This window comes from Oncorhynchus gorbuscha, linkage group LG15, assembly GCF_021184085.1.
Source record: "Oncorhynchus gorbuscha isolate QuinsamMale2020 ecotype Even-year linkage group LG15, OgorEven_v1.0, whole genome shotgun sequence".
Lineage (NCBI taxonomy): Eukaryota > Metazoa > Chordata > Actinopteri > Salmoniformes > Salmonidae > Oncorhynchus > Oncorhynchus gorbuscha.
This window is the reverse complement of record NC_060187.1, coordinates 29,747,568-29,761,987: the sequence shown is the minus strand read 5'-3', so window position 1 is coordinate 29,761,987 and position 14,420 is coordinate 29,747,568. Positions and strand designations below refer to the sequence as shown.

The 14,420-nt window shown below is 43.7% G+C and overlaps 1 protein-coding gene across 1 annotated transcript in view; it reads left to right on the top strand.

The window, feature by feature from the left end:
* The window catches only part of LOC123997229 (leucine-rich repeat-containing protein 52-like), a 28,823-nt gene extending 15,063 nt beyond the window's left edge, over nt 1–13,760 (top strand). The window contains exon 2 of the mRNA XM_046301391.1: nt 13,432–13,760. Coding sequence (XP_046157347.1) covers nt 13,432–13,760 — 329 coding nt within the window. The remainder of the gene's footprint in view (nt 1–13,431) is intronic.
* The last annotated feature ends 660 nt before the right edge of the window (nt 13,761–14,420 follow it).

Below are 14,420 nucleotides of genomic sequence, written 5' to 3'. Positions count from 1 at the left end.
GGCAGTGTGGAAGTGGCAGGACTGAGTATTTGTATTGATCTTGATTATGGAACAGGTTGCAGCTGGTTGGGATCTGCTCTGACTACAGCACACCTGTCTCCGCCCACACAATCACACACACAGAGAGGGAGAGAGCACTGGGGGAGTGGCGGCAGGTCAAGGAGACACCAGATGGGCACTAGAGGGCGTGGCAGGAGCAGATGTGACAGTTGTTTTGTTTAAAATCTATAAATGATTTAACATGAATGTCTATAAATTGATCTCTGAATGTGCTACCGTGATGACACCACTCTCTCCTTCTGCGCTACAATGTAAGGATTGCAGGCATGTGTTTTGTCAGTGGCCGTGGTGTAGGGTTCAGCCAGGAGTTGGACAGTTGGAAGAACAAATGAAATGGTCGGAGGGACATCCCAGCTTCAGGTAGTTTCAGATTTCACAACCTACATCACACAGGCTCAGCAAATATACTACTGTGTCAATGGGAACCAGGGCTATCGCTTAATGCAAGCCATTTCAATCTGAGGTGTCCACAGGTCAATTTATAAGCGAAAATGTCGGCCGGAACCAGTACCAGAACCACGCAGGTCCACTAAACAGGGGAATTTAAACAATGTTTCTGCCTCCCAAGTGACGCAGTGGTCTAAGGCACTGCAGTGCTTGGGGCATCACTACAGATCCGGGTTTGATCCTGGGCTGTGTCGCATCCAGCCGTGACCGAGCGACTCACAATTGGCCCAGCACTGTCCGAGTTATGGGTGAGTTTGGATATCACTAAACTGGGGGAAAAAAGGCCTAAACATTTTTTAAATAAAAAATATATATACAATACCAGTCAAAAGTTTGCGCTGAATACAACAGGTGAAGACCAACAATGCAGTTTTAAGAAAATATCTACAAAAAAGTAAGAGAAGAATAACAAATCATTAAAGAGCAGCAGCAAATAAGAATAGCAGGGTACTGGAACTGAGTCAATGTGCGGGGGCATCGGTGTCGAGGTAATATGTACATGTAGGTAGAGTTATTAAAGTGACTATGCATAGATAATCACAGAGAGTAGCAGCAGCGTAGAAGGGGGGGGGGGGCAATGTAAATAGTCTGGGTAGCCATTTGATTAGCTGTTCAGGAGTCTTATGGCTTGGGGGTAGAAGCTGTTAAGAAGCCTCTTGGACCAAGACTTGGTGCTCCGGTACCGCTTGCCATGTGGTAGCAGAGAGAACAGTCTATGACTAGGGTGGCTGGAGGCTTTGACAATTTTAAGGGCCTTCCTCTGACACCGCCTGATATAGAGGTCCTGGATGGCAGGAAGCTTGGCCCCGGTGATGTACTGGGCCGTGTACAGTCGTGGCCAAAAGTTTTGAGAATGACAAATATTAATTTTCACAAAGTGTGCTGCCCCAGTTTGTATGAGGGCAATTAGCATATACTCCAGAATGTTATGAAGAGTGATCAGATGAATTGCAATTAATTGCAAAGTTCCACTGCATTTCAGCTCTGCCACAAAAGGACCATCTGACATCATGTCAGTGATTCTCTCGTTAACTCAGGTGTGAGTGTTGATGAGGACAAGGCTGGAGATCACTCTGTCAAGCTGATTGAGTTCAAATAACAGACTGGAAGCTTCAAATGGTGGGTAGTGCTTGGAATCATTGTTCGTCCTTTGTCATCCATGGTTACCTGCAAGGAAACACGTGCCGTCATCATTGCTTTGCACAAAAAGGGCTTCACAGGCAAGGATATTGCTGCCAGTAAGATTGTACCTAAATCAACCATTTATCAGATCATCAAGAACTCCAAGGAGAGTGGTTCAATTGTTGTGAAGAAGGCTTCAGGGCGTCAAATAAAGTTCAGCAAGCGCCAGGACCGTCTCCTAAATTTCATTCAGCTGCAGGATCAGGGCACCACCAGTACAGAGCTTGCTCAGGAATGGCAGCAGGCAGGTGTGAGTGCATCTGCACGCACAGTGAAGGCGAAGACTTTTGGAGGATGGCCTGGTGTCAAGAAGGGCAGCAAAGAAGCCACTTCTCTCCAGGAACAACATCAGGGACAGACTGATATTCTGCAAAAGGTACAGGGATTGGACTGCTGAGGACTGGGGTAAAGACATTTTCTCTGATTAATCCCCTTTCCGATTGTTTGGGGCACCTGGGAAAAAGCTTGTCCGGAGAAGACAAGGTGAGCGCTACCATCAGTCCTGTGTCATGCCAACAGTAAAGCATCCTGAGACCATTCATGTGTGGGGTTGCTTCACAGCCAAGGGAGTGGGCTCACTCACAATTTTGACAAAGAACACAACGATGAATATAGAATGGTACCAACACATTCTCCGAGAGCAACTTCTCCCAAACATCCAGGAACAGTTTGGTGATGTACAATGCCTTTTCCAGCATGATGGATCACCTTGCCATAAGGCAAAAGTGATAACTAAGTGGCTCAAGGAACAAAACATTGATATTTTGGGTCCATGGCCAGGAATCTCCCCAGACCTTAATCCCATTGGGAACTTGTGGTCAATCCTCAAAAGGCGGGTGGACAAACAAACCCCACAAACTCCTAGCATTGATTATTAAAGAATGGGCTGCCATCAGTCAGGATGTGGCCCAGAAGTTAATTGACAGCATGCCAGGGCGGATTGCAGAGGTCTTGAAAAAGAAGGGTCAAATAATGTTGGTCCTGGTCAGTTCCTGGATGGGAGACCAGATGCTGCTCGATGTGGTGTTGGAGAGCCAGTAGGAGGCACTCTTCCCTTTGGTCTAAAAAAATATCCCAATGCCCCAGGGCAGTAATTGGGGACACTGCCCTGTGTAGGGTGCCGTCTTTCGGATGGGACGTTAAACGGGTGTCCTGACTCTCTTAGGTCATTAAAGATCCCATGGCACTTATCGTAAGAGTAGGGGTGTTAACCCCGGTGTCCTGGCTAAATTCCCAATATGGCCCTCAAACCATCATGGTCACCTAATAATCCCCAGTTTACAATTGGCTCATTCATCCCCCTCCTCTCCCCTGTAACTATTCCCCAGGTCGTTGCTGCAAATGAGAACGTGTTCTCAGTCAACTTACCTGGTAAAATAATAGATAAATAAATAAAATTGAGTCTAGGTAGTGAGGTCTGCACAGCGCATCACCGGGGGAAAACTACCTGCCCTCCAGGACACCTACACCACCCGATATCACAGGAAGGCCATAAAGATCATCAAGGACAACAACCACCAGAGCCACTGCCTGTTCACCCCGCTACCATCCAGAAGGCGAGGTCAGTACAGGTGCATCAAAGCAGGAACCGAGAGACTGAAAAACAGCTTCTATCTCAAGGCCATCAGACTGTTAAACAGCCACCACTAACATTGAGTGGCTGCTGCCAACATATTGACTTAACTCCAGCTCACTTTAATAATGGAAATTGATGTAAAAAATGTATCACTAGCCACTTTAAACAATGCCACTTAATATAATGTTTACATACCCTACATTACTCATCTCATATGTATATGTATATACTGTACTCTATCATCTACTGCATCTTGCCTCTTTATGTAATACATGTATTACTAGCCACTTGAAACTATGCCACTTTTATGTTTACATACCCTACATTACTCATCTCATATGTATATACTCTACTCGATACCGTCTACTGCATCTTGCCTATGCCGTTCTGTACCATCACTCATTCATATATCTTTATGTACATATTCTTTATCCCTTTACACTTGTGTGTATAAGGTAGTAGTTGTGGAATTGTTAGGTTAGATTACTCGTTGGTTATTACTGCATTGTCCGAACTAGAAGCACAAGCATTTCGCTACACTCGCATTAACATCTGATAACCATGTGTATGTGACAAATAAAATTGGATTTGATTTAATTACCTCATGAAGCTGGTTGAGAGAATGCCAAGAGTGTGCAAAGCTGTCATCAAGGCACTTTTTTGGTTACTACATGATTTCATATGTGTTATTTCATAGTTTTGATGTCTTCACTATTATTCTACAATGTAGAAAATATAAAAACATTATGAAAGAAGATGAGAGAGTAGCTGTTCTTAAACTTTTGACTGGTATGGTATATATTTTAAAACAAGATCTACTTTTGGGTGCAAAAAACATTGACCTGATGTTACAAGAACATTCCCAGAACACATTTCGTCGGTTCTTCAAAGGCTCCCAGAATGTTTCATTAGGTTGTGGGAACAGTCTGCTGGGAACATTGTGGGGACATCGCAAAAGATATGTGTCCAAAACACAAAAACTGTTCAGTTGTGCGGATGATCATACAATGTTAATTTTAGGGTGCAAAAAGCATTCACCGTTGTTATAAGAACGTTCACTGAACGTATATATATATACATTTCTTTTGATTTTCCCATGATGCCAAGCAAAGAGGCATTGAGTTTGAAGGTAGGCCTTGAAATACATCCACAGGTACACCTCCAATTGACTCAAATGATGTCAATTAGCCTATAAGAAGCTTCTAAAGCCATGACATAATTTTCTGGAATTTTCCAAGCTGTTTAAAGGCCCATGTCACGACTCCCGCCGAAGTTGGCTCCCCTGCCTGTTTGGGTGGTGCTCGACGGTCGTCGTCACCGGCCTACTAGCCGCCACCGATCCCTTTTCATTTTCTGTTTCATTTTTGTTGCACCTGTCAGAACTGTTTCGGCTATTCTTTTTGTTATTTTGTATTCCGTGTTCAGTCAGAATAAATCATTTGAACACGTACCACGCTGGACCTTGGTCTTCACCTTCTTCCTCTGAATGCCGTTACAGCCCAGTCATCTTGGTGTATGTCAACTTCTGACCCACTGGAATTGTGATACAGTGAATTATAAGTGAAATAATCTGGCTGTAAACAATTGTTGGAAAAATTACTTGTGTCATGCATAAAGTAGATGTCCTAACCGACTTGCCAAAACTATAGTTTAACAAGAAATTTGTGGAGTGGTTGAAAAACAAGTTTTAATGACTCCAACCTAAGTGTATGCTGTAAGGGATTTCCTCCTCTTCTTCTGAAGAGGAGAGGCGAGAAGGATCGGAGGACCAATATGCAGCGTGGTAAGTGTCCATGGTTCTTTTAATAAGAAATAGTACACATGAACAACTGAATACAAAAACAATAAATGTAACGTGAAAAACCGAAACAGCCCCATCTGGTGCAAACAATCAGAGACAGGAACAAACCCACACAAACACACAGTGAAACCTAGGCTACCTAAGTATGATTCTCAATCAGAGACAACTAATGACACCTGCCTCTGATTGAGAACCATACTAGATGTTCCATATAGATGTTCCATACGCACAAATATCTTACTTCTCTAAAATATTGTGCACATTTTACATCCCTGTTCGTGAGAATTTCTCCTTTACCAAGATAATCCATCCACCATAAGCTCCAATGTCATTTTAGAGAATTTGTCAGTATGTCCAACCGGCCTCACAACTTCAGACAAAGTGTATGGCATTGTGGGCGAGCGGTTTGCTGTCAGCATTGTGAACAGAGTGCCCCATGGTGGCAGTGGGGTTATGGGGGTTATTTGAATGCACAAAAATACAGTGACAAGATCCTGAGGCCCAACAGATGTGTAACTGTATTTCCAGTCATGTGAAATCCACAGATTAGGGCCTAATGAATTTATTTTAAACGTTCCTAGAACTTGAACTTCAACTCAGTAAAATCGAAGAAATTATTGAATATTGCATTTATATTTTTGTTCAGTATATTTTTACAAACTATGTAGCAGTCTTATGGCTTGGGGGTAGAAGCTGTTCAGGATCCTGTTGGTTCCAGACTCTGCTACCGCTTGCGGTGCGGTAGCAGAGAGAACAGTCTATGACTTGGGTGGCTGGAGTCTCTGACCATTTTTAGGGCCTTCCTCTGACACAGCCTGGTATAGAGATCCTTGATGGCAGGGAGCTCCGCCCCAGTGAAGTACTGGGCCGTACACATTACCCTCTGTAGCGCCTTGCAGTTGCCATACCAAGCAGGGATGCAGCCCGTCAAAATGCTCTAAATGGTGCATTTTCTTGCTCTCTTCACAACTGTGTTGGTGTGTGTGTGGACCGTGATAGATCCTTAGGGATGTGGACACCGAGGAACTTGAAGTCTCAACCCGCTTGACCCTCCGTCATGGGTGAACATGGAGTACATGAGGGACTAAGCACTCACCTCTGAGGGGCCCCCTGAGAATGTTGTGGTAATGTTAGGTCAAACTTAAAGTGCATTTGGAAATTATTCAGACCCAGTCCCCTTTTCTACATTTTGTTACGTTACAGCCTTCTTCTAAAATTGATTCAATTATATTATTTTCTTACCGATTTACACACCATGCCCCATAATGACAAAGCGAAACGGGTTTGAAACATTTTTGCAAATTTATAAAAAATAATTAACCTTATTTACATAAGTATTCAGACCCTTTATTCAGTACTTCTGAATACTTTCCGAATGCACATATAAATATAACATTTTCTAAATGTTGTTGAAATTTCCTGTGAATCTCCAGGACAGCTGAAAATGTGTATTGAGTGAAATCAATGGAATATTGTGTTTAACCTAAAGCAAATATGCTATGAATGTCATAAAAACTGACTTATTTGGAAATTGTGCTACATTGGGGGAATGTTCTGTAACATCCCAGACAACTCCCATAACTTAACTCAATATTCTGGGAACCTTAAGGAACTTAGACCAGGTGTTATTTATAAAATATATATTTTAGTTAATATTTTATAAACAATACAAAACTGTTTGTATGTATATGTACAAACGACAATATCAACTATATCTCACCTTCCCAGACCCACAAGCGCACACACCCCCATCTCCAGCTCCCACATCACTTTCCGCCACATGGCCTGAAACGGCACCATTTATTTTCTCTCCGTAGCAAGGACTTGAAATCTTGAAATAATAGATCATTCTTCCTATTGTGTTAAGATTGATTCATTTCCACGTTTTTAATATAGGTGAAGAGGAGGATCATGCAACCCATCGGGTATATCCTTACATTATGTCTGATGTATAATACATTCTATACATTCGTTTATACTGGACGAAGCTTACATTTTCGTTAACTGTCATTTCGTTAGTTGTGCTGCAACGTTCCCTCCATCTTGTGCCAACATCAGTTATTTTTCAGTCTTTGATCCAATAGTTCATGTTTTTTTCTAAGAGATTGTCAGTTGGATATGCTCTATGCAAGGTTTTCTATGTCTTCCACATCATATGAACATCCTTTTCTGACTCAAATAGGATTTACTCAAAAGGTTGCTCTGATGTCCAAACGTTCTCTAAACAAAATATCATGATATGGAACTTTTAAGTTGCATATATTTGAGACTATCTACATTGGTCAGTCGAAAATTACTTTTGAATTCTGTCATGGAAATAAATGTACTTCCTGTTACCAAGTCATTTATGGTTTCTATGCCTTTAGTTTTCCATGTGGACCAATTTATAGGTGAATTCTGAAAGCTATCCAATGATTGTTCCATAAAGTTGTGTTTTTCGGAAATGATTTTGGATCTTGTAGAATAGGTTTCATTTTCTTCCATATTGTTATGGTGAAATGTGTTCTAGGAACGTTCTTGCAACATCAGGAGAATGTTTTTTGCACCCAAAAATAAACATGATAGAATAATCTGCACAACTGGACAGTTTTTGTGTTTTGGGAACGTACTGTATCCTTTGCGATGTCCCCAGAATGTTCTCACCAGACTGTTCCCACAACCTAATGAAACATTCTGGGAGCCTTTAAAGAACAGATTAAATGGGTTCTAGGAATGTTCTTGCAACATCAGCACCACTAAACACTTTTTGTTTTATGAGAACATTTGCTGACACCTAACGAATGTTCTAAAAACTTTCACAGAGCTAATTATGGTTTGCTAGATGAGTCATGTTAATATCATGTTAATAATGATACTACAGGGCTGAGGGGACAGGTGGCTCCTCCTGGATTGTATAGATAAAACATGTATGTAGATTGGTGTACAATCCAGTCTGGATGTGAGTTACTAATAAACACTGCTTCTACTTCTACTCAGGGTCAGCCATCCAACCATACTATGGTAATGATGATTAATAGTATAGTCCTGTCACAGCTTTCCAGTAGGGTATGAGTAAATTGAGGCCCTGGAAAGATGACTCTCTCTCTCTCTCTCTCTCTCTCTCTCTAACCTGTGCTGTGGTTTTCAGTGGTGTGAAGATAGAAGAGGAGTCCGACAGTCACTTTAACTGATGTTGTGTTTTAGCAGTAGTATGGAGTAGCTGAAAGCCTCTTCAGTGTGGGAGCTGTTGTATAAGTCAGTCTCCTCATGGTTGTGTTATAAAGAGAGATACTGACAGTGAAGCACCCACAGTGGTTTGGTTCATTCTCTACGTGGGCAGAGATTGACAGAGAGAGAGAGAGATTGACAGAGAAAGCTAGAGAGAGAGAGAGAGAGCTAGAGAGAGAGAGAGCTAGAGAGAGAGCGAGCTAGAGAGAGAGCTAGAGAGAGAGCTAGAGAGAGAGAGAGAGAGAGAGAGCTAGAGAGAGAGAGAGAACTATACAGAAAGAGAGAGATGAAGAGACAAAGAAAAACAGACAGAGAAAGAGAGAGAGAGACAGACAGACAGACAGACAGACAGGCAGGCAGGCAGGCAGGCAGGCAGGCAGGCAGGCAGGCAGGCAGGCAGGCAGGCAGGCAGGCAGGCAGGCAGGCAGGCAGGCAGGCAGGCAGGCAGGCAGGCAGAGACAGACAGACAGACAGACAGACAGACAGACAGACAGACAGACAGACAGACAGACAGACAGACAGACAGACAGACAGACAGACAGACAGACAGACAGACAGACAGACAGACAGACAGACAGACAGACAGACAGACAGACAGACAGAGATGAAGAGAAAGAAAAACACACAGAGGGAGATAGCCTGAAACAGACAGTGGGACCATCCATTCTGGGGCGTCTGTTTGTAATGAAGATGAGATGGGCCGGTTGAGTGGTGGCTGTTATGTGATGTGATGTGTGGATGGGGGTGGGGGTAAGGGGGCACAGCAATCCCGTCTCCCCTAGGGCTGAAGCAGGCGTGTGCGTGCATGCGAGAGATGACGGGTTGTCAACGGGACAAGGCCCCTCACAGATTATGACAGAGTGACGCGAGGGACAGCCAATGTGATCTAATACACACTGGAGAGAGCGAGAGAGATGGAGAGAAAGAGGGATAGAGAATGGGAGAGGGGAGGGAGAAGGAGAAAGGGGATGAAAGGAGCGAGAGGGAGAAAGGAAGATCCATAAAGAGCCGGTGTGAGTGCAGGTTTTTGCTCCAGCCAAAGAAGTAACCCTGCAATGGATGTTACAGTTCCATTATTATGTCAATCATCTGATCGGTTCACAATCAATAACAAGTTGCGGAATGACAAAGGACCAAAACCATACCGTGAGCTTCAACTACTTGCTCCTGGCCAACTGAGCTGAGTTGGTCTACCTCGTATTTGTCTGTGTGCCGGGGCAAGGTAAGGACTAAGCACATCCTGCCTAATCAGAATAAGAACTTGCATAATGTTGCCTAGCTAACTCAACGTCATCATGTGCCAGTCTATTTCTGCCCAGACAGGCAAAGCTTAGGTTACAATCCGTGTCTGATCTGCTTTGTCGGATCCTGACCTTCATTAAACTCAGAGCAAGTCCCTGACACATACATACACACGGCAGCGTAGCCTAGTGGTTAGAGCGTTGGACTAGTAACCGGAAGGTTGCGAGTTCAAACCCCCGAGCTGACAAGGTACAAATCTGTCGTTCTGCCCCTGAACAGGCAGTTAACCCACTGTTCCCAGGCCGTCATTGAAAATAAGAATATGTTCTTAACTGACTTGCCTGGTTAAATAAAGGTAAAATTAAAATTAAAAACACACACACACACATATAGGATGCATTTTGGTTGGATATGAGAGATGTCCTTGATTAACCATTTAAATATATCCAGTTTATATGGAAGAGCTGATTGTGGATTTACACTATAATACATGCTACATGACTACCGAGGGCTACAGATATGACACTGTTAGTGCTGGGGGTCAACTCTACAGTTAGTCACTCTCTCTTCTCCTCTCCCATACTCAGCCAGGTCAAAGGTGATACAAGACAGTATTCAACGTCCGTCCATGTCTGAGGACGTTGGGAGATGACATGGAAACTGGCCACTAGGGACAACAGTGAGCGCTATTATCCTCAAGTGGGGGTGGGGGGCATAAGTATCTGCCTCTGATTCCAAAGGTTGTGAGTTTGAATCCAGCAATACAAAGCTGTTTTTTATATTTTTGTTTTTAGCCTATCACAAACCTTCTGCCCAGACGGAAAGCTGAGGTTACCCTCCATGTCTGATCTGACCTGCTAACCTTAAGAATGTGGAGTTAATGCTTAAACTTAACCTTAAACACGTTGAGATTTGACATTCGGAACATCTTCTAAATTTGACATTTGAGAAAAATGGATCAATGATTAATTCTGACATAAGATTGTGAGAGCTGGTAGCACATACTATCATAGACTAATATTTGTTCATCTCTCTTTCTGTCTCTTTCTCGCTCTCTCTCTCTCTCTCTCTCCATCATTCACCCCCTCCTTAAGACCTCTGTCGTTATTGGAAGAGGAGTGCAATTTAATTAACATCATTAACAGTATGAATCCATCAGTTCCCCGTTCACAGCCAGACACACACACACACACACACACACACACACACACACACACACACACACACACACACACACACACACACACACACACACACACACACACACACACACACACACACACACACACACACACACACACACACACACACACACACACACACACACACACACACACACACACACACAGACATGAACACACGGACACATGCCCTCAGGTACGCATATGTGCACACACACACACACACACTTTAATGTCTAGGAAGAAGAAAATAAAAGTTATCAGTCTTATTTTTTTGGAAAGGACAAGTAAATGCAATTCAACATGAGAAAGGGATAGTGGAGGGAGGAGCGATGGAGGGAGGGAGGGGGGTTGAGAGAGAGATTAAATTATTAGGCAGTGCATATCCAGTTCTCTCTGCATATCCAGTCTTCCTCATCTGACACCTTCCCACTCTCTCCCTCCCTTCTCTGGGAGGATCAGCTAATGACAGAGGTGACCCAGTCTGCAGGGTCTCCTCTCTCCTCACACATCACTGTCTGTAATGGTTTGATTTGACAGAGGTGACCCAGTCTGCAGGGTCTCCTCTCTCCTCACACATCACTGTCTGTAATGGTTTGATTTGACAGAGGTGATCCAGTCTGTAGGGTCTCCTCTCTCCTCACACATCACTGTCTGTAATGGTTTGATTTGACAGAGGTGATCCAGTCTGTAGGGTCTCCTCTCTCCTCACACATCACTGTCTGTAATGGTTTGATTTGACAGAGGTGACCCAGTCTGTAGGGTCTCCTCTCTCCTCACACATCATTGTCTGTAATGGTGTGATTTGACAGAGGTGACCCAGTCTGTAGGGTCTCCTCTCTCCTCACACATCATTGTCTGTAATGGTGTGATTTGACAGAGGTGACCCAGTCTGTAGGGTCTCCTCTCTCCTCATACATCATTGTCTGTAATGGTTTGATTGACAGATACAGTGGCAATGGCAGCAGCCTCTTAGCCCCTTAAACAACCTCTTAAGTCGACCCTCTACTTTTTCGAACATTCTGTTAAAAATCGCGCAACATTTCAGCGCCCTGCTACTCAGGCCAGGAATATAGTATATGCATATGATTAGTATGTGTGGATAGAAAACACTCAGACGTTTATACAACTGGTTAAATCACGGCTGTGACTATAACAGAACGTGCGTTTCATCGAAAGTGCAGGAAAATCTGATCACTGAAAATGGAAATAAATATCCTTGCGCTACTTCCAGGAATTGTTCAAAGTGAACCGAATTACATGAGGCCGAGGTTGCAGTGCCTACAGCTTCCACACGATGTCTAGAGTCTTGTCATTTGATTCGGCTTTGATTCTTGGTCAAACCGAATCAAGGGAACCGATTCCCTCCGGTCTCCGACCGGATGTTTTGGTCGAGCTCTCTCCAGACATTTTTTCGAGACGGACACCCATAGAATTTACATCGCCCCCTTTTGAATTTTAAAAAATGACGTTACGTTATGAAACGCTATTTTTTTCCGTTTATCACACAGTCTTCATAGATCGATATCTAGGCTATATATGGACCGATTTAATCGAAAAAAAGACCCAATAGTGATTATGGGACATCTAGGAGTGCCAACAAAGAAGATGGTCAAAGGTAATGAATGTTTTATATTTTATTTGTGCGGTTTGTGTAGCGACGACTATGCTAATTATTTTGTTTACGTCCCCTGCGGGTCTTTTGGGGTGTTACATGCTATCAGATAATAGCTTCTCATGCTTTTGCCGAAAAGCATTTTAAAAATCTGACTTGTTGCCTGGATTCACAACGAGTGTAGCTTTAATTCAATACCCTGCATGTGTATTTTAATGAACGTTTGAGTTTTTAGCAAGAGGTTAAGTTGTGATGAGCAGTAGGATGAAGTCAATTATACACACTGATTTAAGGTCAGAAAAAACTAATGACGAGAGAATAAGAGCGAGAGAGAGAGAGAGAGAGAGAGAACAAGATAAAGAGCAAGAGAGAACTGGTGCTTAATTTGTCTCTGCTCATTTTCATCTTTTTTTAATTAGAAGCCAGCTGTTAACAGATGCCAAGAGAAGGAAAACAACACTATCTGTCCTTGGAGATGTCTTGTGTCTTGTGTTTCTATGAAGGCTGGTCAAATGTGTGTGTGTGTGTGTGTGTGTGTGTGTGTGTGTGTGTGTGTGTGTGTGTGTGTGTGTGTGTGTGTGTGTGTGTGTGTGTGTGTGTGTGTGTGTGTGTGTGTGTGTGTGTGTGTGTGTGTGTGTGTGTGTGTGTGTGTGTGTCCCAGACCTGCATTACCCTGAGGAAATCTATAGTGTCTACAGATCATTTCTATTATTTCCCCCCTCTCTTTCCCTTCTACGTCCAACAAGCTCTATTATTTCCCCCCTCTCACTTCAGAATTAGACGTGCATCCATGTTACTCAAACTTCAAATGTCGTAGTGGTTAAGTTTATGCATTAACTCTGAATGGTTAAGGTAAGCGTTAAGGTTTGGGATAGACTTGAAACAGCTTTCTATCCCTGAATTCAAACTTGCAACTTGCATCCTCCATCCCTGTCCACAACGCCCTAGCAAAACCAAAACCTACTAGAAGGTAACAGTGCTCACTGTCACCCCTATTGGCCAGGGGTACTAGGGAAGGAGGGATTTTCTTCTGACGAGGGTCAGACAGCTAAATCTCTCTTTTCTCTCCTTCTCTTGAGATGGCTAACTCTTTCTTTCTTGTCTCTCTCCCTCTCTGTAGACGAGGGCCAGACAGTGTGCCAGGGGCCTCCAGAGCTGTCTGGGCAACGGCTGGCTGAAGTGGGCATGCAGCTGAGGGCAGACTGCCACCAGGGCCTGGGCTACTGGGACTACCTGTTCTTCATCGCTATCGGCTTCGTCATCTTCAGCGCCGGCACCGTGTCGGCATGGGTGATGGGTGTCCTCATGGTGCTGTACGAGAGATACAACAAGAGAAAGGGGGAAGACATGGACAGTGATGACGAGGAGGAGAGACATATGGGGGGAGGGATGATGGGGGGAGGGAATCAGGGGAATGGGGATGTGAATAAGCCTTGCATGCAAGTGTGATTGAGTTATGAGGAGGAGGGGGAGAGGAAGAGGAGATGGGACTCTGAACAGCCGGAAGAGAAGAGGCAAAAAAGGCAGAAGAGGAAGAAGAGAGGATACATTAAGAGAGCTATGGAGTGAGATGGAAGGACACTGAAGAAAATAAGAGGAATGGAGTAATTTGAATAGAGGACACTGGGACCTTGTACTCTGTAGAAAGACAGTCCCGTCTTTCAGGACAGACATTTTACCCCATGTGTGTGTGTGTGTGTGCGTGTGCGTGTGCGTGTGTGAGTGAGAGAGAGCAATAAGGGGAAATAGGCCTTCCACTTCAGGACTACAGAGTGACTTCTGAACTATTAAGAGCAATAAGCCCCCCACTGTTACACACACACACACACACACACACACACACACACACACACACACACACACACACACACACACACACACACACACACACACACACACACACACACACACACACACACACACACACACACACACACACACACACACACACACACTCATCACAGATGCTAAGAGCTGGTTTCTCTGGTAAATCAAAAAGACCCTGGAATAGTGAATAAACCGGTACACACACAGTTTGTAAGTCTACAGTATGTTAATATTCTAGTTCTTCCCAGAGTTAGCTACGGTAACTGGGGCAGAACCATTGCA